Here is a 23,760-nt window from a genome sequence, read left to right on the forward strand (position 1 = left end):
GTTGGGAAGTCTAGAACCGGGGGAAAAAGTTTCAAAATAAGGGGGAAGCCACTTGGGACAGAGATGAGGAGAAATTTCTTTACTCAGAAGGTTGTGAATCTTTGGAATTCTGTACTCCAGAGGGCTGTGGAAGTTCAGTCATTGAGTATGTTTAAAGCAGAGATTGACCGATTTCTAAATACAAATAACATAAAGGGATATGAAGATAGTGTGGGGGGGGGAAAAAAGCATTGATGTGGATGATCAGCCATGATCATAGTGTATCTCGGGGCAGGCTCGATGGGCTGTTTGGCCGACTCCTGCTCCTATGTTCCTATGTGTTTTTATTTAACTGAAGAAATTTAAAGGGACTGCATCTGTAGTGATCCTCGACAGTAACTTAACATACACAGGAACAAGCCCAGTTAAGAATATGTCATCCGAGAATGTACAAGACAAAATAATATTGGTTTTTAAAAATCCTGCTTCAAGAAGTTGAAGCGCTTGTCAAGAGGAAGAAGAAGGCTTATGTTAGGATGAGACGTGAAGGCTCAGTTAGGGCGCTTGAGAGTTACAAGCTAGCCAGGAAGGATCTAAAGGAAGAGCTAAGAAGAGCAAGGAGAGGACACGAGAAGTCATTGGCGGATAGGATCAAGGAAAACCCTAAGGCTTTCTATAGGTATATCAGGAATAAAAGAATGACTAGAGATAGGTTAGGGCTAATCAAGGATAGGAGTGGGAAGTTGTGTGTGGAATCAGAGGAGATAGGGGAAGCGTTAAATGAATATTTTTCGTCAGTATTTACAGTAGAGAAAGAAAATGTTGTCGAGGAGAATACTGAGATTCAGGCTACTAGGCTAGATGGGATTGAGGTTCACAAGGAGGAGGTGTTAGCAATTTTGGAAAGTGTGAAAATAGATAAGTCCCCTGGGCCAGATGAGATTTATCCTAGGATTATCTGGGAAGCCAGGGAGGAGATTGCAGAGCCTTTGTCCTTTATGTCGTCATTGTCGACAGGAATAGTGCCAGAAGACTGGAGGATAGCAAATGTTGTCCCCTTGTTCAAGAAGGGGAGTAGAGACAGCCCTGGTAATTATAGACCTGTGAGCCTTACTTCGGTTGTGGGTAAAATGTTGGAAAAGGTTATAAGAGACAGGATTTATAATCATCTAGAAAAGAATAAGTTCATTAGCGATAGTCAGCACGGTTTTGTGAAGGGTAGGTCGTGCCTCACAAACCTTATTGAGTTTTTCGCGAAGGTGACCAAACAGGTGGATGAGGGTAAAGCCGTGGATGTGGTGTATATGGATTTCAGTAAGGCGTTTGATAAGGTTCCCCACGGTAGGCTATTGCAGAAAATACGTAGGTATGGGGTTGAAGGTGATTTAGAGCTTTGGATCAGAAATTGGCTAGCTGAAAGAAGACAGAGGGTGGTGGTTGATGGCAAATGTTCATCCTGGAGTTTAGTTACTAGTGGTGTACCGCAAGGATCTGTTTTGGGGCCACTGCTGTTTGTCATTTTTATAAATGACCTGGAAGAGGGTGGAGAAGGGTGGGTTAGTAAATTTGCGGATGACACGAAGGTCGGTGGAGTTGTGGATAGTGCCGAAGGATGTTGTAGGGTACAGAGGGACATAGATAGGCTGCAGAGCTGGGCTGAGAGATGGCAAATGGAGTTTAATGCGGAAAAGTGTGAGGTGATTCACTTTGGAAGGAGTAACAGGAATGCAGAGTACTGGGCTAATGGGAAGATTCTTGGTAGTGTAGATGACAGGGAGATCTTGGTGTCCAGGTACATAAATCCCTGAAAGTTGCTACCCAGGTTAATAGAGCTGTTAAGAAGGCATATGGTGTGTTAGCTTTTATTAGTAGGGGGATCGAGTTTCGGAGCCACGAGGTCATGCTGCAGCTGTACAAAACTCTGGTGAGACCGCACCTGGAGTATTGCGTGCAGTTCTGGTCACCGCATTATAGGAAGGATGTGGAAGCTTTGGAAAGGGTGCAGAGGAGATTTACTAGGATGTTGCCTGGTATGGAGGGAAGGTCTTACGAGGAGAGGCTGAGGGACTTGAGGTTGTTTTCGTTGGAGAGAAGGAGGAGGAGAAGTGACGTAATAGAGACATATAAGATAATCAGAGGGTTAGATAGGGTGGATAGTGAGAGTCTTTTTCCTCGGATGGTGATGGCAAACACGAGGGGACATAGCTTTAAGTTGAGGGGTGACAGATATAGGACAGATGTCAGAGGTAGTTTCTTTACTCAGAGTAGTAAGGGCGTGGAACGCCCTGCCTGCAACAGTAGTAGACTCGCCAACTTTAAGGGCATTTAAGTGGTCATTGGATAGACATATGGATGAAAATGGAATAGTGTAGGTCAGATGGTTTCACGGGTGGGCGCAACATCGAGGGCCGAAGGGCCTGTACTGCGTTGTAATGTTCTAATTCTAAAAAAAAAAATCTCCAGTTAGAAATACTTAGTCACTTACAGCTTTCCCATTGCAGTAGTGGCAGGCAATGCCAGTGTTATGAATTTATTAGTAGTTGCATTTGGGTTTGGAGTTGGAGCAGATAAATTTAGAAATAAATAAAATGAAGAGGTGCCTTTATTCTGTCTGTAATGGGATCTTTTCACAGGTAACTATGAATGAAAATGGGTTCTCTGATTTTAGTCTAAGAAATGGAATTAGACTGCATGGTGCCAGGACAAGTGAGACCTTATTGGTCGCTTGAGCTAATTATATAAATAAAGTGACTACTGATAACACCTCTGCCTCACCCTCTGCCCCGTGGGGAGCGGAGCGGTGGGGATGAAGCAAAGAGGCCTGCAGCGAGTGGCCGACATCGGGGGTGGGTGGGGTGCGTGTGCGCTGGTGGTTGAAGCAGTGAGCAGAGCAAGCGGCTGATGGGGATGCAGCGGCGGGCGGGAGCAAGTGCTCGGCAGGGGTGAGATTTGAATCAGTGAGTGAAACGAGCGGCTGCTGGGGATGAAGCGGCCACTCACTCCCCCTCGCAGACAGGTCGGTGGGGTGGGTGGTGGCGGCGGCGGTTGAAGCTGGGAGCGTGGATAAGAGAAGGCAGCGGAGATGCCGGCAGTGAGCGGCAAGCAGACGGGTGCGGGAGGCAGCGCCAAGAAAGAGAAGTAGGATAGAGTCATAGTTATACAGGACAGAAACAGGCCCTTCAGCCCATCATGTCTGTGCCAGCCATCAAGCACCTAACTATTCTAATCCTATTTTCCAGCAGTTGGCCTGTAGCCTTGTATACTATGGCGTTTCAAGTGCTCATCTAAATACTTCATAAATGTTAAGAGTTCCTGCCTCTACCATCCCTTCAGGCAGTGCGTTCCAGATTCCAACCACCCTCTGGGTGAAAAGCTTTTCCTCAAATCCCCTCTAAACCTTCTGCCCCTTAATTTAAATCTATGCCGCCTGGTTATTGACCCTTCCGCTAAGGGAAAAAGTTTCTTCCTTTCTAGTTTATCAATGCCCCTCATAATTTTGTACACCTCAATCAAGGCCCCCCTCAGCCTTCTCTGCTCGGAGGAAAACAACCCGAGACTATCCAGTCTCTCTCTCCATAGCTGAAATGCTGCAGCCCAGGCAACATCCTGGTGAATCTCCTCTGCACGCTCTCCAGTGCAACCACATCCTTCCTATAGTGTTGTGCCCAGAACTGTACACCGTACTCCAGCTGTGGCCTAACTAGCGTTTTATACATCTCCATCATACCATCCCTGTTGTTGTATTCTGTGCCTCGGCTAATAAAGGCAAGTATCCCATATGCCTTCCTAACCACCTTATATACCTGTGCTGCTGCCTTCACTGATCTAATGACAAGTACATCCAGGTTCCTCTGACCCTCCACTTCCTAGGGTCCTACCATCTATTGTATATTCCCTTGCCTTGTTAGTCTTCCCAAAATGCATCACCTCACACTTCTCAAAGTTAAATTCAATTTGCCACTGCTCTCCCCATCCTACCAACCCATCTATATCGTCCTGTAATCTAAGGCTTTCCTCCTCACTATTTACGACACCACCAATTTTCGTGTCATCTGCAAACTTGCTGATCTTGCCTCCTATATTCACGCCTAAATCATTAATGTACACTACAAACAGCAAGGCTCCCAGCACCGATCCCTGTGGTACACCACTGCTCACTGGCTTCCACTCGCAAAAACAACCCTTGACCATCACCCTCTGCCTCCTGCCACTAAACCAATTTTGGATCCAATTTGCCAAATTGCCCTGGATCCCATGGGCTCTTACCTTCATAACCAATCTCCCATGCAGGACCTTATCAAAAGCCTTACTGAAGTCCATGTAGACTACATCAACGGCTTTACCCTGATCTACACATCTCGTCACCTCCTTGAAAAATTCAATCAAGTTTGTTGGACACAATCTCTCCTGACAAAGACATGCTGACTATCCCTGATTAATCCATGCCTCTCCAAATGGAGATTAATCCTGTCGCTCAGAATTTTTCCAATAGTTTCCCTACCACTGATGTTAGACTCACTGGCCTGTAATCCCTTCTACCCTTCTTCTATAATGGTCCCACATTCGCTGTCCTCCAGTCCTCTGGTACCTCTCCTGTGGCCAGAGAGGATTTGAAAATTTGTGTCAGTGCCCCTGCTATCTCCTCCCTTACCTCACAACAGCCTGGGATACCTCTCATCTGGGCCTGGGGATTTATCCAATTTTAAGCCCGCTAAAACAGCTAATTTGTTCAAGTATATCATAATCCCCCTCCCTGATCTCTACATCATCCTTCTCCATAGTGAACACAGATGAGAAGTAATCATTTAAAACCTCACCTTTTTCCTCTGGCTCCACACACATTGCCACTTTGGTCCCTAATAGAACCTACTCTTTCCCTGGTTATCCTCTTGCCCTTTATATACATGGGATCTTCACTTATCGTGTCCGCCAGTATTTTTTCATGTCCCCGCTTCGCTCTCGTTTTTACTTTTTAAAGACCCCCCTACACTTTCTATACTACCCTAGGGCCTCCACTGTTTTCAGGGATATTATTGGGGGTGGAGTGGGATTGCAGCGATCAAAGTTAAGTTTTTGGTGATAAATTGAGCAGCGCCATCTTTAATCCTGGCAGCTGCTTAAAATGTCGCAGAGACGTTTCAGTGCATGAGGCTGTATTTGTGCATATGCAAGTACTGTGCCACCTCGTGATTGCATTGTCAGCAAATGGAGTCATAAATAAAAGGAGGACAGCAAACTAAATGGCTGATGCGCTGCTTTAACTACTTAAAATTTACATTTGTAGGAATACAAAATGTTTAGCATAATTGAAGCGGATATATAGAAGGATGGGGAAGGTCTGCCTCCTAAATATTAATTTAACTCCTTTAGCATTGTTGGGATTAACTATTCCAAGCAGTTTTCAAAATTGACCAGGTTTACAACACTGTTATTCTAAGTTTGAGATAGCAGGCTCCCCCTCCTTTTGATTTTAAAGATTGTTGCCATATGATTTAAGGTAATCTTGGAAAGCATACATGTTCCCTAGGGTTGCCTTGGAAGTCACTGATTAGTCTGGAGCTCAGTTTCCCATCAAATGCTTTGCCAATCCTGTATCGCAATGGAGGGATGGCAAATGCATATTAGTCGCTCTCTCAAAGTGGTGTTTGGATTATAGTTTTTCTGATGGAAGTATAGTCTTTGTAACATCAATTATATTGTGATATGACCGTCTTTGAGTATATCCTACATTAGGTCTAGCATTGTTCCTATTAATTCCAAGAGCTGATAAACTTTTCTGTTCTTCTATCTTTCTTCTGGTGGTCAACAGTTAAACCATATGATATCACACACCTATTCTTACCTTTTGGAGCCTGATTATTGTCTGATTTTGGCAGTTAGAACTTATGCAAATCTTTCGCTCCTGACCCACAAACAACACCTCTTGTATTTCTCCTGCTCAACAATGAGTTGCCAGTCTTTTTAAAACTGAGGAAAAGCTAAGCAAATTTAATTTTAACAAGACTTTACATCTCAAATTTTTTAAATTGCTATTTCAACAAAGGGTGGACAAATCAGCCACGTTCTTGGTCATTATCCAATTGCCTCCAGATTGTCAGGACAGGATCAGCTTGGCTGTGTGGCCATTGCCGTCAGTTAGCCCACCAACACATTTTTCAGACTCATACGTGAAAAATGAATAATTGAAACAAAGGTAGGCAAAGAATGCTAATGCTTTGTCATTAAGACTGGCGTATATCCCCAGTAAGGATTGAGATTTGTAAGAAAATTCAAACATGAATTGAAGTCCTTTGTTTGTATAAGAAAAATTTGCAAGTGTTTTTACTAATATGGCAAATTGAATCACATTGTTAATTTGAGATGTAATTGATTTCTGTTGTGTCTGTTTATTTTTGCAGAGCAATGGTCAGTAGCTGAAGGAATGCTGGTATGGTGTAAATTCCAAAAGTACCCACATTGGCCAGCAGTGGTAAGGGAGATGAGAAATGAAAATACAAAATATACTAATCTAATAGTGTAAATTTGAGTTTGACATATTTTCGCATTGGTGTTAGCAAACGAAAGACTTGGATTTATGTAGCAACTTTCACAACCACAGGACATCCCAAAGTGCTTTACAGCCAATTTCAGTACTTTCGAAGAGTAAGCACTTGTGTAATGTAGGACACAGCAGCCCATTTTCACACAGCGAGCTCCCTCAAATAGCAATGTGATGATGACCAGATAATCTGCTCTGTGACTATTGGCCTGGGGATAACTCCCCTGCTCCTCTTCAAAATAGTGCAGGTGGCTCAGAGGAGGTTTACAAGATTGATACCTGGAATGAGCGGGTTGTCTTGAGGAAACGTTGGACAGACTGGGCTTGTTTTCACTGGAGTTTAGAAGAGTGAAGGGAGACTTGATTTAAATATATAAGATCCTGAATGGTCTTGACAGGGTGAATGTGGAGGGGATGTTTCCTCTTGTGGGTGAGTCCAGACTAGACACTGTTTTAAAATTAGGGGTCGCCCTTTCAGGACAGACCAGGAGAAATTTTTTCTGAAGGTTGTGCGACTTTAGAATTCTCTGTCTTAGAAGGTGATGGAGGTGGGGTCATTGAATATTTTTAAGGCAGAGGTCGATAGATTCTTGTTAGGCAAGGGAATCAAAGATTATCGGGGGTAGATGGGAGTGTGGAATTCGAGACAAAAACAGATCAGCCATGATCTTAATGAATGACAGAGCAGGCTCGATGGGCTAAATGGTCTACTTCTGCTTCTAATTTGTATGGTATGGCCTTATCTTTTCATCCACCTTGAGGGCAGACCAGGCCTCAGTTTACATCTCATCTGAAAAATGGCACCTCTGGTGCAGCACTTCCTCTGTACTGCAATGGTGTGTTGCTTTTAATTTTTGTGCTCAAGTCATAGAGTAGGATTTGAACCCACTGCCTTCTGACTCAGACAACAGTGCTACCAACTGAGCCACAGCTGGCACAGCAGTTAAAAGATTAACTGCTTCACTAAATTGCTGCGTGTTAATGGTGTCAAATTATGTAATTGCTTCATAACATAAAAAATAAAAGCAGGAGTAGACCCTAAGGCCCATGAAGCCTGCTCCACCATTCAATACGATCATAGCTGATCTTTGGCATCTGCTTCACTTTCCTGCCTGCTCCCCAAATCCCTTGATTTCCTGAGACACCAAGAATCTGTCTATCTCAGCCTTAAATATCTTCAGTGATGGGAGCACCCACAACCCTCTGGGGTAGAGAGTCAAAGATTCACAATCCTTTGAGTGAATAAATTTCTCCTCATCTCAGTCCTAAATGATCGGCCCCTTACCCTGAGACTGTGTCCCTGTGTTCTAGATTCCCCACCCAGGGGAAAGAAGCTCAGTGTCTACCCTGTCAAGCCTCTCAGATCACCTCACCTTCTTCTAAACTCGAGAGTATAGACCCAGTTTACTCAGCCTTTTATCATAGGACAACCCCCTCATCCCAGGGAACAATCTAGTGAACGTTTGCTGTATCACCTCCAGTGCAAGTTTATCCTTCCTTAAAAATGGGACCAAAACTGTGCACAGTGCTCCAGGTGCAGTCTCGCCAAAGCTCTGTACAGTTGTAGCAAGACTGCTTTATTCTTGTACTCCAATCCCCTTGCAATAAAGGCCAACATGCCATTTGCCTTTCTAATTAGAGTCAGAGTTATACAGCACAGCAACAGGCCCTTCGGCCCATCGTGTCTGTGCCGGCCATCAAGCACCTAACTATTCTAATCCCATTTTCCAGTACTTGGCCCGTAGCCTTGTATGCTATGGCGTTTCAAGTGCTCATCTAAATACTTCTTAAATGTTGTGAGGGTTTCTGCCTCTACCACCACTTCAGGCAGTGTATTCCAGATTCCAACCACCCTCTGGGTGAAAACATTTTGCCTCAAATCCTCCTGCCCCTTAAATCTATGCCCCCTGGTTATTGACCCCTCCGCTAAGGGAAAAATCTCTTCCTATCTAACCTATCAATGCCCCTCATAATTTTGTATACCTCAATCATGTCCCCCCTCTGTTCTACCCTCGCCTTTTCAGTTTCCCTTCATAGCTGAAATGCTGCAGCCCAGGCAACATCTTGGTGAATCTCCTCTGCACTCTCACCAGTGCAATCACATCCTTCCTATAGTGTGGTGCCCATAACTGTACACAATACTCCAGCTGTGGCCTAACTAGTGTTTTGTACAGCTCCATCATAACCTCCCGCCTCTTTATATTCTATGCCTTGGCTAATAAAGGCAAGTATCCCATATGCCTTCCTAACCACCTTATCGACCTTCGGTGATCTATGGACAAGTACACCAAGGTCCCTCTGACCTTCTGTACTTCCTAGGGTCCTACCATCCATTGTATATTCCCTTGCCTTGTTAGTCCTCCCAAAATGCATCACCTCGCACTTGTCAGGATTAGATTCCATTTGCCACAGCTCCGCCCATCTTACCAGCCCATCTATATCGTCCTGTAATCTAAGGCTTTCCTCCTCACTATTTACAATACCACCAATTTTCGTGTCATCTGCGAACTTACTTATATCTCCTATATTCATGTCTAAATCATTAATGTACACTACAATCAGCAAGGCTCCCAGCACCAATCCCTGTGGTACACCACTGGTCACAGGCTTCCACTCGCAAAAATAACCCTCGACCATTACCCTTTGTTTCCTGCCACCAAGCCAATTTTGGATCCACTTTGCCAAATTGCCCTGGATCCCATAGGCTCTTACCACCTTAACCAATCTCCCATGTGGGATCTTATCAAAAGCCTTACTGAAGTCCACGTAGCCTACATCAATTGCTTTACCCTCATCTACACATCTAGTCACCACTAGTCATCATTCGAGTTAGTTAGACATGATCTACCCCTGACAAAGCCGTGCTTACTATCCTTGATTGATCCCTGCCTCTCCAAGTGGAGATTAATCCTGTCGCTCAGAATTTTTTCCAATCGTTTCCCAACCACTGATGTTAGACACACTGGCCAGTAATTACCTGGTCTATCTGTGCTACTCTCCTTGAATAATGGTACTACATTTGCTGTGCTCCAATCCTCTGGCACCTCTCCTGTGACCAGAGAGGATCTGAAAATTTGTATCAGAGCCCCTGCTATCACCTCCCTTGCCTCACACAACAGCCTGGGATGCATCTCATCTGGGCCTGGGGATTTATTCACTTTTAAGCCTGCTAAAACATCAAATATTTCCTCCCTTTCAATGTTAATATGTTCAAGTATATCGCAATCCCCCTCCCTGATCTCTACACCTACATTGTCGTTCTACACAGTGAAAACAGATGAAAAGTAATCATTTAAAACCTCACCTATGTCCTCTGGCTCCACACACTGATTGTCACTTTGGTCTGTAATGGGCCCTACTGTTTTCCTGGTTATCCTCTTGCCCTTAATATACATATAAAACACCTTAGGATTTTCCTTTATATTGACCGCCAATATTTTTTCATGTCCCCTCTTCACTCTCCTAATTAAATTAAGTTTCCCCCCTACACTTTCTATACTCCTCTAATGCCGCCGCTGTTTTCAGTGCTCCAATTCTGCCATAAGCGTCCTTTTTTTTTCCTTATCCATTCCCCTATATCCCTTGACATCCAGGGTTCCCTGGACTTGATGGTCCTACCCTTCACCTGTTGGCTCTGAACCCTCACTATTTCCTCTTTGATCCCCACTGGCCTGATGTAGACTTTCCTACAAGTAGCTGCTCCCAGTTCACTTTAGCCAGATCCTGTTTTATCAAATTGAAATCTGCCTTCCCCCAATTCAGTACCTTTATTTCTGGCCTGTCTTTGTCCTTTTCCATGACTACCTTAAATCTTAGAGTTATGGTCACTGTCCCCGAAATGCTCCCCCACTGATACTTCTACCACTTGTCCAGCTTCATTCCCTCGGATTAGGTCCAGTGCTGCCCCTTCTCTTGTAGGACTTTGTACATACTGGCTCAAAAAGCTCTCCTTTATGCATTTTAAGAATTCCTCCCCCTTTAAACCCTTTGCACTAAGACTATCCCAGTTGATATTAGGTAAGTTGAAATCCCCTACTATCATTACCCTATTATTTTTACACCTCTCTGAGATTTGCCTACATATCTGTTCCTCTATCTCTCCCTGACTGGAGGCCTGTACTACACCCAGCCAAGTGATTGCCCCGCTTTTGTTTTTAAGTTCTACCCATATGGCCTCATTTGAGAAACCTTCTAAGATATCATCCCTCCTTACTGCAGTAATTGACTCCTTGATCAACAGTGCCATACCACCTCCTCTTTTATCCCCTCCCCTATCACGCCTGAAGATTATATACCCTGGAATATTGAGTTGTCAGTCCTGCCCTTCCCTCAGCCATGTCTCAGAGAGCAATAATATCATAATCCCATGTGCTAATCAATGCCCTCAATTCATCTGCCTTATTAGTAAGACTCCTTGCATTAAAGTAAATGCAATCCAGCCTTGCCTTTTTCACTTATGCCTTAACAGGTCTATATTTGCTCTGCCTTCCAGACTGACTCAGTTTCTTTTCTATATTTGGCTGTGCCTCACCCCCTACTGTACCACCACTCTGTATCCCACCCCGCTCCCAGATTAGTTTAAACCTTCCCCCCCCCCCCCCCCCCCCAAACAGCACTAGCAAACCTCCCAGCAAGGATGTTGGTCCCGTTCCGGTTCAGGTGCAACCCGTCCAACTTGTACAGTTCCCACCTTTGCCAGAAGCAGACCCAGTGATCCAGGAACCTAGAGCCCTCCCTCCTGCACCTTCTCCTCAGCCACGCATTCATCTGCTCTATCCTCCTATTCCTATACTCGCTAGCACGTGGCACAGGGAGTAATCCAGAGATTACAACCTTGAAGGTCCTGCTTTTTAATCTGCCACCTAGCTCCCTAAATTCTTGTTGCAGGATCTCATTCCTCTTTCTACCTATGTTGTTGGTACCAATGTGTATCACGACCTCTGATCGCTCACCCTCCTCCTTCAGAATGTCTTGCAGCCGCTCCGTGACATCCTTGACCCTAGCACCAGGGAGGCAACATACCATCTTAAAGTCTCATTTGAGGCCATAGAAACACCTATCTGCACCCCTTACGATAGAATCCCCTATCACTATAGCTCTTCCACCCCTTTTCCTGCCCTGCTGTGCAGCTGAGCCCTCCATGGTGCCACGAATTTGGCTGTTGCTGCTTTCCCCTGGGAGGTCATCCCCCCCCCCCCACCCCCCCCACCCCCAACAGTATCCAAAGCGGTATATCTGTTTGAGAGGGGGATGGCCACAGGGGACTCCTGCACTACCTGCTTTCGCCTACTCCTCCACCTGGTGGTCGCCCTTCCCTTTACTGCCTCTGCAGCCATTACCTGCAGTGTGACCAATTGCTTGATGTACCTGAATGCTTACTTTGTTCCTTGTACGAGCACACCCAAATCCCTCTGAACATCAACATTTACAAGTTTCATGTCTTTTTAAAAATACTCTGCTTTTCTATTCTTACTACTAAAGTGAATAACCTCACACTTACCCACATTATACTCCATCTGTCATCTTGTTGCCCACTCACTTAACCTGTTTATATCTCTTTGTTGTCCTCTCAGCTTGCATTCCTACCGAGCTTTATATCGTCAACAAACTTAGACACATTACTCTGTCTCATCATCTAAGTCATTAATATACATTGCTGGGGCCTCAGCAATTTACATCGATCCTTGTGACACTCTGACTTGAAAATGCCCCATTCATCCCTATTCTTTGCTTCCTGTCAGTTAACCAATCCTCTATCCATGCTAACATATTGCCCCCAACTCCATGAGCCCTTATCTTGCCTATTAACCTTTAGTGTGGCACTTTATCAAATGTCTTTTGGAAATCCTGGTATACTACAACTCTTGGTTCCCCTTTATCTACCCTACTAGTTGTATCTTCAAATAACTCTTATAAAAATTTGTCAAACACGATTTCCCTTTCGTCAAACCATATTAACTTTGCCTAATCATACTATGCTTCACTAAGTGCATTGCTAAGACTCCCTTTTCCGGACAACTGATGTCAGGCTGACTGGCCTGTAGTTCCTGTTTTCTGTTTCCCTCCTTTCTTGAATGGTGGTGTTACATTTGCTAACTTCCAATCCACTGGGACCCTTCTAGAATCTGGGAAATTTTGGAAAATCATAAATGCATCCACTATCTCAAGCTACCTTTTTTAAGAACCTTAGGTTGTAGGCCATCAAGTCCTGGAGATTTGTCAGATTTTAGTCCCTTAACTTTCTCCAATACTTTTTCTCTGCTGATATCAATTACCTTAATTCCCTCACTCTTATTAACCCCTAGGTTACCCTCTATTTCTGGTATGTTACTTGTGTTTCTACTGTGAAGACAGACAAAATATTTGTTCATGTGGAGTTGAGGGTTCATTCACACCAAAACTGTAACGTGATCATATTCTTCATTATGAAGGAGAGTGAAAGTATTTGAATCCGAAACTAGGGTCCTGAATCTAAATAAAGGAAACTATGAAGGTATGAGGCGTGAGTTGGCTGTGATAGATTGGGGAACTTTACTAAAAAGGTTGACAGTGGATAGGCAATGGATCATATTTAAAGAACACGTGCATGAATTACAACAATTATTCATTCCTGTCTGGTGCAAAAATAAAACCAGAAAGGTGGCTCAACAGTGGCTTACAAAAGAAATTAGGGATAGTATTAGATCCAAAGAGGAGGCATATGAAATTGGCAGAAAAAGCAGCAAGTCTGAGGTTTGGGAGCAGTTTAGAATTCAGCAAAGGAGAACAAAGAGGTTGATTAAGTGGGGGGAAATGGAATATGGGAGTAAACTTGCAGGGAACATAAAAACTGACTGTAAAAGCTTCTACAAACACGTGAAGAGAAAAAGATCAGTGAAGACAAATGTAGGTCCCTTACAGTCAGAAATGGGGGAAATTATAATAAGGACAAAGAAATGGCAGAACAGTTAAATACATACTTTGGTTCTGTCTTCACAAAGGAGGGCACAAATAACCTCCCAGAAATGTTAGGGAACCAAAGGTCTAATGAGAGGGAGGAACTGAAGGAAATCAGTATTTGTAAAAAAAAAAAGTGTTGGGGAAATTAATGGAGTTAAAGGCTGACAAATCCCCAGGGCCTAATAATCTACATCCCAGAGTACTCAAGGAAGTGGCCCTGGAAATAGTGGATGCATTGGTGGTCATCTTCCAAGATTCTATAGACTCTGGAGCAGTTCCTACAGATTGGAGGGTGGCAAATGTAACCCCACTATTTAAAAAAGGAGAGAAAACACAGGGAACTGCAGACCAGTTAGGCTTACATCAGCAGTGGGGAAAATGCTAGAGTCCATTATAAAGGATGTGATAGCAGAACACCTAGAAAACATAAACGGGATTGGGCAAAGTCAGCATGGGTTTACGAAAGGGAAGTCATGCTTAACAAATCTGGAGTTTTTTTGAGGATGTAACTGGTAGAATAGATAAGGGAGAACCAGTGGATATGGTGTATTTGGATTTTCAGAAGGCTTTTGATAAGGACCCACATAAGAGGTTAGTGTGAAAAATTAAAGCACATGGGATTGGGGGTAATATGCTGTTATGGATTGAGTATTGGTGACTGACAGGAAACAGAGTGTAGGAATAAACGGGTCTTTTTCTGGATGGCAGGCAGTGACTAGTGGGGTACCACAGGAATCAGAGCTGTTCACTATATATTAATCACTTGGGTGAGGGAGCTAAATGTAACATTTCCAAGTTTGCAGATGACACAAAGCTGGGGTGGGAATGTGAGCTGTGAGGAGGATGAAAAGAGACTCCAATGTGATTTGGACGTTGGGTGAGTGGGCAAATGCATGGCAGATGCAGTATAACATGGATAAATGTGAGGTTATCCACTTTGGTTGTAAAAACAAAGGCAGATTATTATCTGAATGGTGATAGATTGAGAAAGAGGGAGGTGCAACGAGACCTGGATGTCCTTGTACACCAGTCGCTGAAAGCAAGCATTCAGGTGCAGCAAGCAATTAGGAAGGTGAATGGTATGTTGGCCTTCAGTGCAAGAGGATTTGCGTACAGAAGCAAGGATGTCTTACTGCAGTTGTACAGGGCCTTGGTGAGACCACATCTGGAGTATTGTGTGCAGTTTTGGTCTCCTTATCCTAGGAAGGATGTTCTTGCCTTGGAGGGAGTGCCAAGAAGATTTACTAGGCTGATTTCTGGATGGCAGGATTGACGTATGAGAAGAGATTGGGTCGGCTAGGCCTATATTCACTAGAGTTTAGAAGAATGAGAGGGGATCTCATAGAAACCTATAAAATTCTAACAGGACTGGACAGGCTGGATGCAGGGAGGATGTTCCCGATGGCTGGGGGGTCCAGAACCCAGGGGTCAGAGTCTCAAGATACAGGGTATGCCATTTAGAACCGAGCTGAGGAGAAATTTCTTCACTCAGAGGGTGGTGAACCTGTGGAATTCTCTACCGCAGAAGGCTGTGGAGGCCAAATCATTAAATATATTCAAGAAGGGGATAGATATATCAATGCCAAAGGGATCAAGGAATATGGGGAGAAAGCGGGAACAGGGTACTGAATTAGACGATCGGCCATGATCTTTTTTTGAATGGCGGAGCAGGCCTGAAGGACCGAATGGCCTACTCCTGCCCCTATTTTCTATGTTTCTATGTAATATCAGTGCAAAGTGGTTTTCCTTCACTTCAACTATTATGTATACTGTTCGCAATTTTTTTGACTAAATGAAGCCTAGACCAGAGTCCAGACCCACCCTGAGATGAGTGGAGCAGAGTGGGACTCTCTGGAGGCAGTAGTCTCCCTCCACTTTGCTTTAGAGTCCATTTGGAACTTGGCAGCTGCGCCAAATCTTGCATCCTTTCCCCGGGATTCCACCAAAGGTATGTCAGGGATTCTTCACACAAATTGTGCCCCCTGATTTATACTTCAAGTTTAGTTCTGTGCGAAGCTGGCATAGTGTAAGACTGGCTTTTCCTTACGATTGTTTGAGAATACAACAGGATAAACTGTTTTAGAGCCAAGTCACATTGTGAGTGACTAACAGTCAAGGTAGTGAGCATCTAGGAGCCAATTTAATTTTTATGAAAAACCAACTGTGTATAAATGAATGCAAGCCTGGTAACAGTGGGCAATCTGTTCATGTTCAGGAATACTGAGAATTAATCCAATCCAAAAACAAGTATTTTGCTTGTAAGGTTCTTGTTAAAGGTAAATTGAGACTCTTGGAGAATTGCATATGAGAGGGAGGGGTTATAAATGAAAAATGAATATTGAATTCCAGAGCAAACCTGGTGTGACATCAGCTACATGAAAGGGAAGATTCCATTCCATCACAACAGTACTGGGTGCAGCAGCCATTGTTGGCCATCCCATGAGTACAGCAAGCTGTACTTTTTAAGTCACCAGTAAAGTTTGGATTTATCCGCTTTTGTAAGAATGCATCTCTTCTTTAAACAGGTAAGAAGTGTAAAGTCCAGGATCAAAAAGGCCAGCATATTGTTTGTTGATGAAAATATAGTAGATGCAGAAAAGAATAAAAAAGGGTAAGTGAAGTTCCTTTCAAAAAAATGCCATTAAATAGCCTCATTGTAGTATGCTTCAATAGCACCAATTTTTTTTTATTGTCTAAGCTGTATATCCCACTTTTTCTTCTCTGCTTTGTATTGTGGAATTGAGCATGAAATTCCTAATCCAATTTTGTATTGATGTGTGTAATATTCATCTGTGACTGCATTTTGTATGGATTTGCTGTGGCTGCCCATTATCCAGTCTACTTTTCTCTTTATTGCCCACTCCATGTCTGATTTCCTCACCCCACCCCACCCCAACCCCATCTCTTTCCTGAAATTTCTGACTTTGGCTATGGTTTTGTTACATTGGCTTGGGGCATCCTCCAGTATCCGCCTCAAGTAGAAGTTATATGCACATTATCACAACTGAGCCTAATCCTGCCATCCCTTGATGATGTCATTGTGACAGAGCTATTGTTGTTTGCCTTTTGATTAACTTATCTGAATCAAATTCTTCAGTATATACGTTGGTATATATCATTTCAAAATAATTGATGAAGCAGTGTTAGTTCTAAGTTAAATTTTTCTGATTATTTCCCATGCCTAAGGGGTCTTGTATGAGTTATCATAGATGATTGCATTGGCTTTTAAAAAATTTGGTGCTTAAGTTTGATAATCCACAAACATTTTAACACATTCCCTTTTTAAACCTAATGTACGGATCAGTATTAGTGTCGTAACACAATGAACTGTACCAATTAATGCTATTTTTGAATTCTGCAGCTTTAATGTGTCTATGAGGACCCTGAAACCATTTGATTGTGAAAATCGACATCAGTTAACAGTAAGTTTACACATTTTATTTTCATATCCCATCAATTTTCATAAAATAAGGAATTCATACAGTAATTTAGAGATGCTCTGATAGTTTCATGGATAAGTTAATTGCCACATAGATTATGATCTCCGGTTTGATGACTGATCTGTGCTGTAATAGTTGGTGTTCAGGTGACAGTTACAATTTAGTTCATCGTTCTTCTGCTGGGGGTGGGGTGGGGCGAAAGCAGCCAAAGGTCTTGCTTTTGATTACTGTACATACACTGGAAAGTGCATGTGTTTTGGCATAGGGGTGAGCAGAACTGGGTTCAGCTGTGTGATCGCTACAGTTTAATGGGCTGTTAATGCTTGCTATCTTCACATGAAAATGACCAATGCTCTTGAAGCTGTAACTCCGCATTATTCAGCTTCAGGAGATTTCTGGAGGGACAAGGAGTATTGTAGTATCAAATTCTATGATACAACTTACAATCGTAATATGTTAAATAATGGTGCAGCCATATTGTGTTTTTTTGTTGTATTGTGACTTGGGATATCATTAGTATTGACAGATTTGGGACAAGTTGAAATGTTGAATTAATACAGTTTGCATTTGTCAGTGAATCTGTGACATGGTCATAAATCATCAGGGGCAAGTTGAAACATTTGTTTCACGTGGAGGGACATTAGAATGTGAATGGCTACTGAAGAATAGTCACAGCGTTTAAGGGAAATTAAATGAACCCTTGAAAGCAAGTATTGAAAAGAGCAAGGAAGTGCAATTCGTGTAGCTAGCTCTAATATATCAAAGGCTCAACTGCATCTTGTGTTAAATTTCTAATACCATATTTGAAGTTATAGAATTTGGGAATGCTAACAACTCCTATAAATATTTGACAGCAACATTTCACAATGCAGGCTGTTAATGTGCCAATGTAATTATTAGATTGAATAGATGGTTGTATATCAGAAGCATGTTTTCAAACTTTGAACTTAATATTTGTAAGATCCTTGTAATTGCTGAATCTCTTATTACAGGCTGCAGCACGGCACATTTACAAGACTTCAGTTGATTGGTGTGTGGCTCTAATTGATGACTATCGAATCAGAAGAGGTAAGAGTTTTTTTTAAATGTTTGATTGAGTTGAATACTTTTGAAAAGAGCACAAGACTTTACAACACAATTATCTCACTGTCATTTTTTTCCTATTTTCTTGCTTTCTCTCCTCTTCCAAGCCCTGCCGAAAAATCTTGTTCATGTTTATCAATATTTTCTAGAATATGGAGCACATTTGCAGTCTGTGTTCAGTCACGGAAATGTTATCTTCAGCTGCTGTTATTTACACTTGGACATTGTTGTGGGTAGGAGAGGAGGAAAACCTACCCCTGTATCCATAGCACCATAGTGCACATATCTATCTGGTCCCCTGCAGGACCATCAGAAAGCAAATCACTCTAAACATTTAAGTTGTGAGTTAACTTACTCATTTCAATTACTTAATAATACCTAAATAAAATTCATCTGCTTAACCAGCTATATTGAAATGTCTTGGCAGGTTGTGGGTCCTTCACTGGTTCCTTTGTCGAGTACTGTACAGCTGAGCTTAGTAAGTAGAGTTGATTTTTGATTCTTTTTCTGTTGTTTTTCCAATCCACTGTTTTAATTTAAGAATCCAACATTGTGTTACTGAATGAGCTAGGTTGAACTGAAGATCCATAAATTAAGATTGTTTTGCTGCTTCAATAGAATTGATGCCCCAAAAAAACGTGTTTTTTTTGGTGGACCTTTGCTTAGAGTATGAAAGGTATAGAGAATTTTTTTTCTCCAATGGCTTAGATGTAAAGTCAACATCTCTGAGCCACACAAAGCAAGAAAGTCCCAGGTATAATCCAAAGTCTGTCCTTGAGCTAGCTGATGTCATCCATATCAGTGATCAGAGGCTCGAAGTGGTAGAGCATTGCTGAGTAAAGAAGTCATCACAATTTGCAAATATATCGTGCCTTTAGTAGTAGAACTTCCTAAGGCACTTCACAGGATGGTAATTGAACAAAAATTGACACTGGACTAAAGGCAGTGATCATTAGGACAGGTAGCCAAAAGGTTGGTCAAAAGGGAAGCTTTTAAGGAGCCCCTTAAAGGAAGAGGGGAATGTTTATGAAGGGAATTCCAGATGGCTGAAGGTGTGACTGCCAATGGTGGGGTGATGGAAATGGGCAAATGGACAAAAGGCCGGAATTAGATTAACACGGTTGCAGGGCTGGAGGAGGTTTCGGAAATGGGAGCAGTGAGGGCATGGAGGGATTTGAAAACTGGGAGAAATTTAAAATCAAGGAGTTTGGGGGAATAGGAACCAGTGTAGATCAGTGAGCTCAGGGGTGAAGGGTGAATGGGACTTGGTATGAACCAGGATATGGGCAGCAAAATTTTGGATTAGCTTGAGAGGTAGAAAATGAGAGCCCAGCCAGGAAAGCATTGGAGTAATTGAGGCCGGAAGTAAGGTGGTTGTAGAGCACCCCCTGTTGAAAATGCATGCATTATTTGTTTTCAGTAAAATGTGGCCTCACCAAACCCAATGTCTGTCTGTGGTGAATTTTATCATTAATGTAAAATATTTAAGCGAGCAGCCTGAACAAGCATTTTCAATATTTGTTTTGAAGGTAATAGTTATATTCGTTTAGTAGAAAGGTAGAGTGCAATTATTTGCTGTACTATATTCCATGTAACATTTCCTTTCCAAAAGTGGTGGTGGTTGGAGTTCTGAACATTTTGCAGGATCGATGGGATGTTTTTATTTGACTATGGTTCTTTCATACCATCATTTATTATTACAAAACTTAATTTAATATAATTCTGCTTAGTGTTCCATGTTAAATATATCTTCCTTTTTAATCATGTAGATTTTAGTACAAGGCTGTAGTAGATGCTTTATAAACAATAGTCACTGGAAAGCTGCAGCATATGAGGTCTGAAGGGCTTATATGTTTATTTGATTGGTTAAAGTTCAGCTATTGACAACACTTTGATCTCCTATCAGCTGCACTTGGAAAAATAAATACCCCAACCTATCTTGTTCTGGGTGACGGCACAGACCCTTTTTTTGTGCTAGTGGGTGTGTCTTATGGAATGCCACTGATTCACAAGCTCTGTTTCTGGTTTACTTAGCAGAGGGAAACAGTGCAGTGTGTCTGGCATCATGATATCAGTTTCCCAATGAGGCTGCTTTAATTAAACCAAACCCATAATGACATCATTATGCTTGGCATGTGGGCACAAAATGGGTCTCTGTACTTCCAAGTGTTGAATGTTGGCAATGAGAAATAAAGCGAGGTGATCAGTTTAGTGACTAACTAAACTAGAAAAGGAAGCTTAAAATTACATCTTTAAATCTCCTAACCCTGCTTTCTGTGGTTCATAGCAAGTGAATAATGAATGTCGCACATTCCAAGAAACTGAGAGTACCATTATTTCAAAAGAAAGCTTGCTGTTGATGGTTATAGCGATGCCTTTGTTTTCATAATTATCCAAGTTCAATTTCTTTTCTTCCTCTGTAGGTATCCCAGTGCGAAAATCATTTGGACAAGATCCTTCACTCATGACTTTCCCGTACACTTCAATTGCAAATCAAGTAGAAGAGCATTCTGATTCTGAATGTGAGACCACACCAACCAGACAACAGCCTACCAGAAAACTGCTCCCTGATAGGAAGAAAGCTGCCAGGGACCGAGCTAATGAAAAGCTTGTGCAATTCATTGTCAAGGCAAGGGGTGCAGAGAAGCACCTTCAGGCTGTAATTAAGCGAGAGAAGCATTCTAGATGGCTTGAGGAGTTCAAAACCCGTACCCGCAACTCGAGTGTCATTGACACATACCTTGAAGATGACTGGCAGGTGGACAAAGTTGTCAACTACTTAAAAACTGTGTGTGAAAGGAGTGTGAGCACAAAGCTCTTTGAAGACTATGAGAGGTCTAGGTTTATCTTGGATGTCCTTTTGCCAGAGGTGAGCTCGAATGGAGCATGTAGAGGGTTAGTCTTCATATGTGATTGACAAACTACAATATGTGAATGAATGTAAAGTTAAATTACATTGGGGTGACCACTTTGCAGAACACCTCCGTTCAGTCCGAAAGCATAACCCCAAGCTTCCGGTTGCTTGCCATTTCAGCACAGCCCCCCTGCTATTATGCCCACATTTCTGTCCTTGGCCTGCTGCGTTGTTCCAGTGAACATCAACGCAAGCTCGAGGAGCAGCACCTCATCTTTCAGTAAGGCACTCTACAGCCTTGCGGACTCAACAGGGAGTTCAGTAATTTCGGAGCATGACTGGCATTTTTTCTGTTTTATTTTTTAACCCTGTGCCTATTTTTTAAGTTTGTGCTTTTGGACAGAGTTGTTCATTACTCTGACATTAACACTCTCTCTGGACTAATGCTTTGTCTTTGACCACAAGCATTAACACTCTCTTTGCCTTTGTCCCATGACATCTTTGTTATTTAATCACTCCTACCCTCTGCCCTATCTCACACACCTTCCCTTTTGTTCTCTTCCCCACCAACCTCCCTCCCCCTTCACTTGCTTTAAACCTAATTCTTTTCTAACCTATGCCAGTTCTGATGAAAGGTCACAGACCTGAAACAGTAACTCTGCTTGTCTCTCCACAGATGCTGCCTGACCTGCTGCGTATTTCCAGCACTTTTTGTTTTTATTACTTTTCCTGTGCCTAATGAAGTACTAAATCTTTCAGATTAGAAAATGGATAGATAATTTCCAGGCTCGGCTGAATTGGCTGAGTTTAGTTGGAGCTCCCCACTTGGTTTCATTGCTTTACCAGAATCATACCAGGGCTTTGGGTTAAATTGAGGACAGATTGCATAAGCTTGGCTTGTATTTCTTTGAGTTTAGAAGGTTGAGGGGGCATCTGATCGAGATGCTTAAAATGATAAAAGGATTCAATGGAGTAAATATAGAGAAACTATTTCCTCTGTTGGAAGAATCCAAAACTAGGGGGTGTAATCTTAAAATTAGAGCTTGGCCATTCTGGAGTCATGAAGAAGCACTTTTTTACACACACGTTGGTGGAAATCTGGAATTCTCTCTCCCTAAAGGCTGTGGATGCCAGAGTCAAATGGAATTTTTAACACTCAGATCATTCAGTTAAGGTTCCCACTTTTTTTTTTTACATTTGTTGTTTGCATTTATCCAGAGCAAGATGCATTTTATTTAATGGGTGTATTGGCTGAAAATCTTTTTTTAAAGAAACAAGCAGAATCTTGTAAAAGGCTGTATTTAACCATAACCTACTGACTTTTTATAAAGTGTAAAATTTTTAACTGAATTGCTTTGAAACCTACTGATATCAGTAATGCAACGTGTTTGGTATTTTGGCTGGTCCATCATTTCCATCAGGGGGTGAGGTTTTAAATCTTGTAGCATACCATAGTGCTGGTTGGGTTGGTGGCTGTTGGGACAGCGAAGAGTGGGTAGAAAATGTTCTTAAACTAAGAGGGAAAGGGAGAGTCTTTTGTTTTATGTAGCTTCTTAAATGACTTCAGTACGTCCCAATTACAGAGCACAAAAATAAAACGTGATTGTTTTCATTTGGTTTGTTACCAGATTACAGACAATGAGAACTTAGTAGCAGGGTAGAGCACTAACAGAATTTAGTGTTTGAAGCTTAATCTCCTCTATTTCTTTATATCTGGTTTCCCCAGTATCTCAAGGCATTAATATCTTTTGCCATTTGTATTAGTAATTTCTTTACTGAGATAGCATTCTGCAGTTGGTAATTGTTCTGGTACCTCACTCATGTGATTATACATGTGTACAGCGAATTTCAGTAGAATGTTAGACCTTGGCAGCACAAGTTAACCTTATCCACACATGCATTTCCTTAAATCAGGAACAAGAACCCTGACCGATTTTAATTCTCCTCTTCCCATTCCCCTACAATAGCAAGTACCAAGGCCCATTATAATACTTGTACCATTACTTCACAAGATCGCCTCAATCAACACACCAAATCTTTGTGTGGCTTAGATACTCACTGGATAAGTCCACTACTTCTCTTGAACCAAACTCTTGATGCTTTTGGTCTCGTGCTTGGTTTCATTCTTGCACTGTACTTCATAAAACTAAAGAAACTTTGGTTTCTCTTTCACTGTAGGCCATTATCTGTGCAATTGCAGAGGTTGAACAAATGAGCATCAAGAAAGCAGAGGAAAAGTATATGAAAGGCCCACTTCACAGCGAAAGGTAGGAACTGTGTATGTAATCCAAGCATATATATTGAATATAGAAAGATTGTCAAAAAGTAAGTAATGGTGTTCCTTAAATTAGTTTTGAACCATAGATTTCCCTAGGTATGACCTTTGGCACCTCAAAAATATATATTATATAATCTATATAGCCAAACAATGTGTTCCCAAAATTCTGAATTTTACATTTGTTAAAAATCATTCAATAACTTGTACACTCCAGAAAAACTAAAATAGCACGATGGGTCAATTACGCTTTATTGTCTCTAAAGTATCACTTCCTACAAAAGAAATAACATGGGAGCTATATATTTCTTTTAGTGCAATGAAATATATATATGAAATATGTCCCAGCATTTGTTCCTGCCAATTTCCTCCTTGATAGCTCTTTGCTGGCTACATTAGCTCATCCAATTGGCCACATTTCATGTAAGCACCTAAACAATGAGCGTTGGCTGGACGTTCTGATGACAATCAGGGTCGTAACTGCAAAAATTGACACTGTTCTTTGCCAGCATTCACGCATGTGCACATTCCCATCTGGTTTCATCAGTGAACCTCCTAACCCAGTATTGCAGATCCTAGCCAAGAGCGACGTTTCAATTCATTCCATCTTCGCTGCCTCTGGAGAATCCTTGGCATCAGGTGGCAGGACCGT

The 23,760-nt window shown here is 42.2% G+C and overlaps 1 protein-coding gene across 1 annotated transcript in view; it reads left to right on the forward strand.

The window, feature by feature from the left end:
• Positions 1-23,760, forward strand: part of LOC137351436 (PWWP domain-containing DNA repair factor 3A-like) — a 39,996-nt gene that overhangs the window by 13,573 nt on the left and 2,663 nt on the right. Inside the window, exons 3-9 of the mRNA XM_068015881.1 lie at positions 6,378-6,448; positions 15,982-16,067; positions 16,818-16,878; positions 17,889-17,964; positions 18,407-18,457; positions 20,403-20,848; positions 23,012-23,100. Coding sequence (XP_067871982.1) covers positions 6,378-6,448; positions 15,982-16,067; positions 16,818-16,878; positions 17,889-17,964; positions 18,407-18,457; positions 20,403-20,848; positions 23,012-23,100 — 880 coding nt within the window. The remainder of the gene's footprint in view (positions 1-6,377; positions 6,449-15,981; positions 16,068-16,817; positions 16,879-17,888; positions 17,965-18,406; positions 18,458-20,402; positions 20,849-23,011; positions 23,101-23,760) is intronic.

This window comes from Heterodontus francisci, chromosome 36, assembly GCF_036365525.1.
Source record: "Heterodontus francisci isolate sHetFra1 chromosome 36, sHetFra1.hap1, whole genome shotgun sequence".
Taxonomy (NCBI): domain Eukaryota; kingdom Metazoa; phylum Chordata; class Chondrichthyes; order Heterodontiformes; family Heterodontidae; genus Heterodontus; species Heterodontus francisci.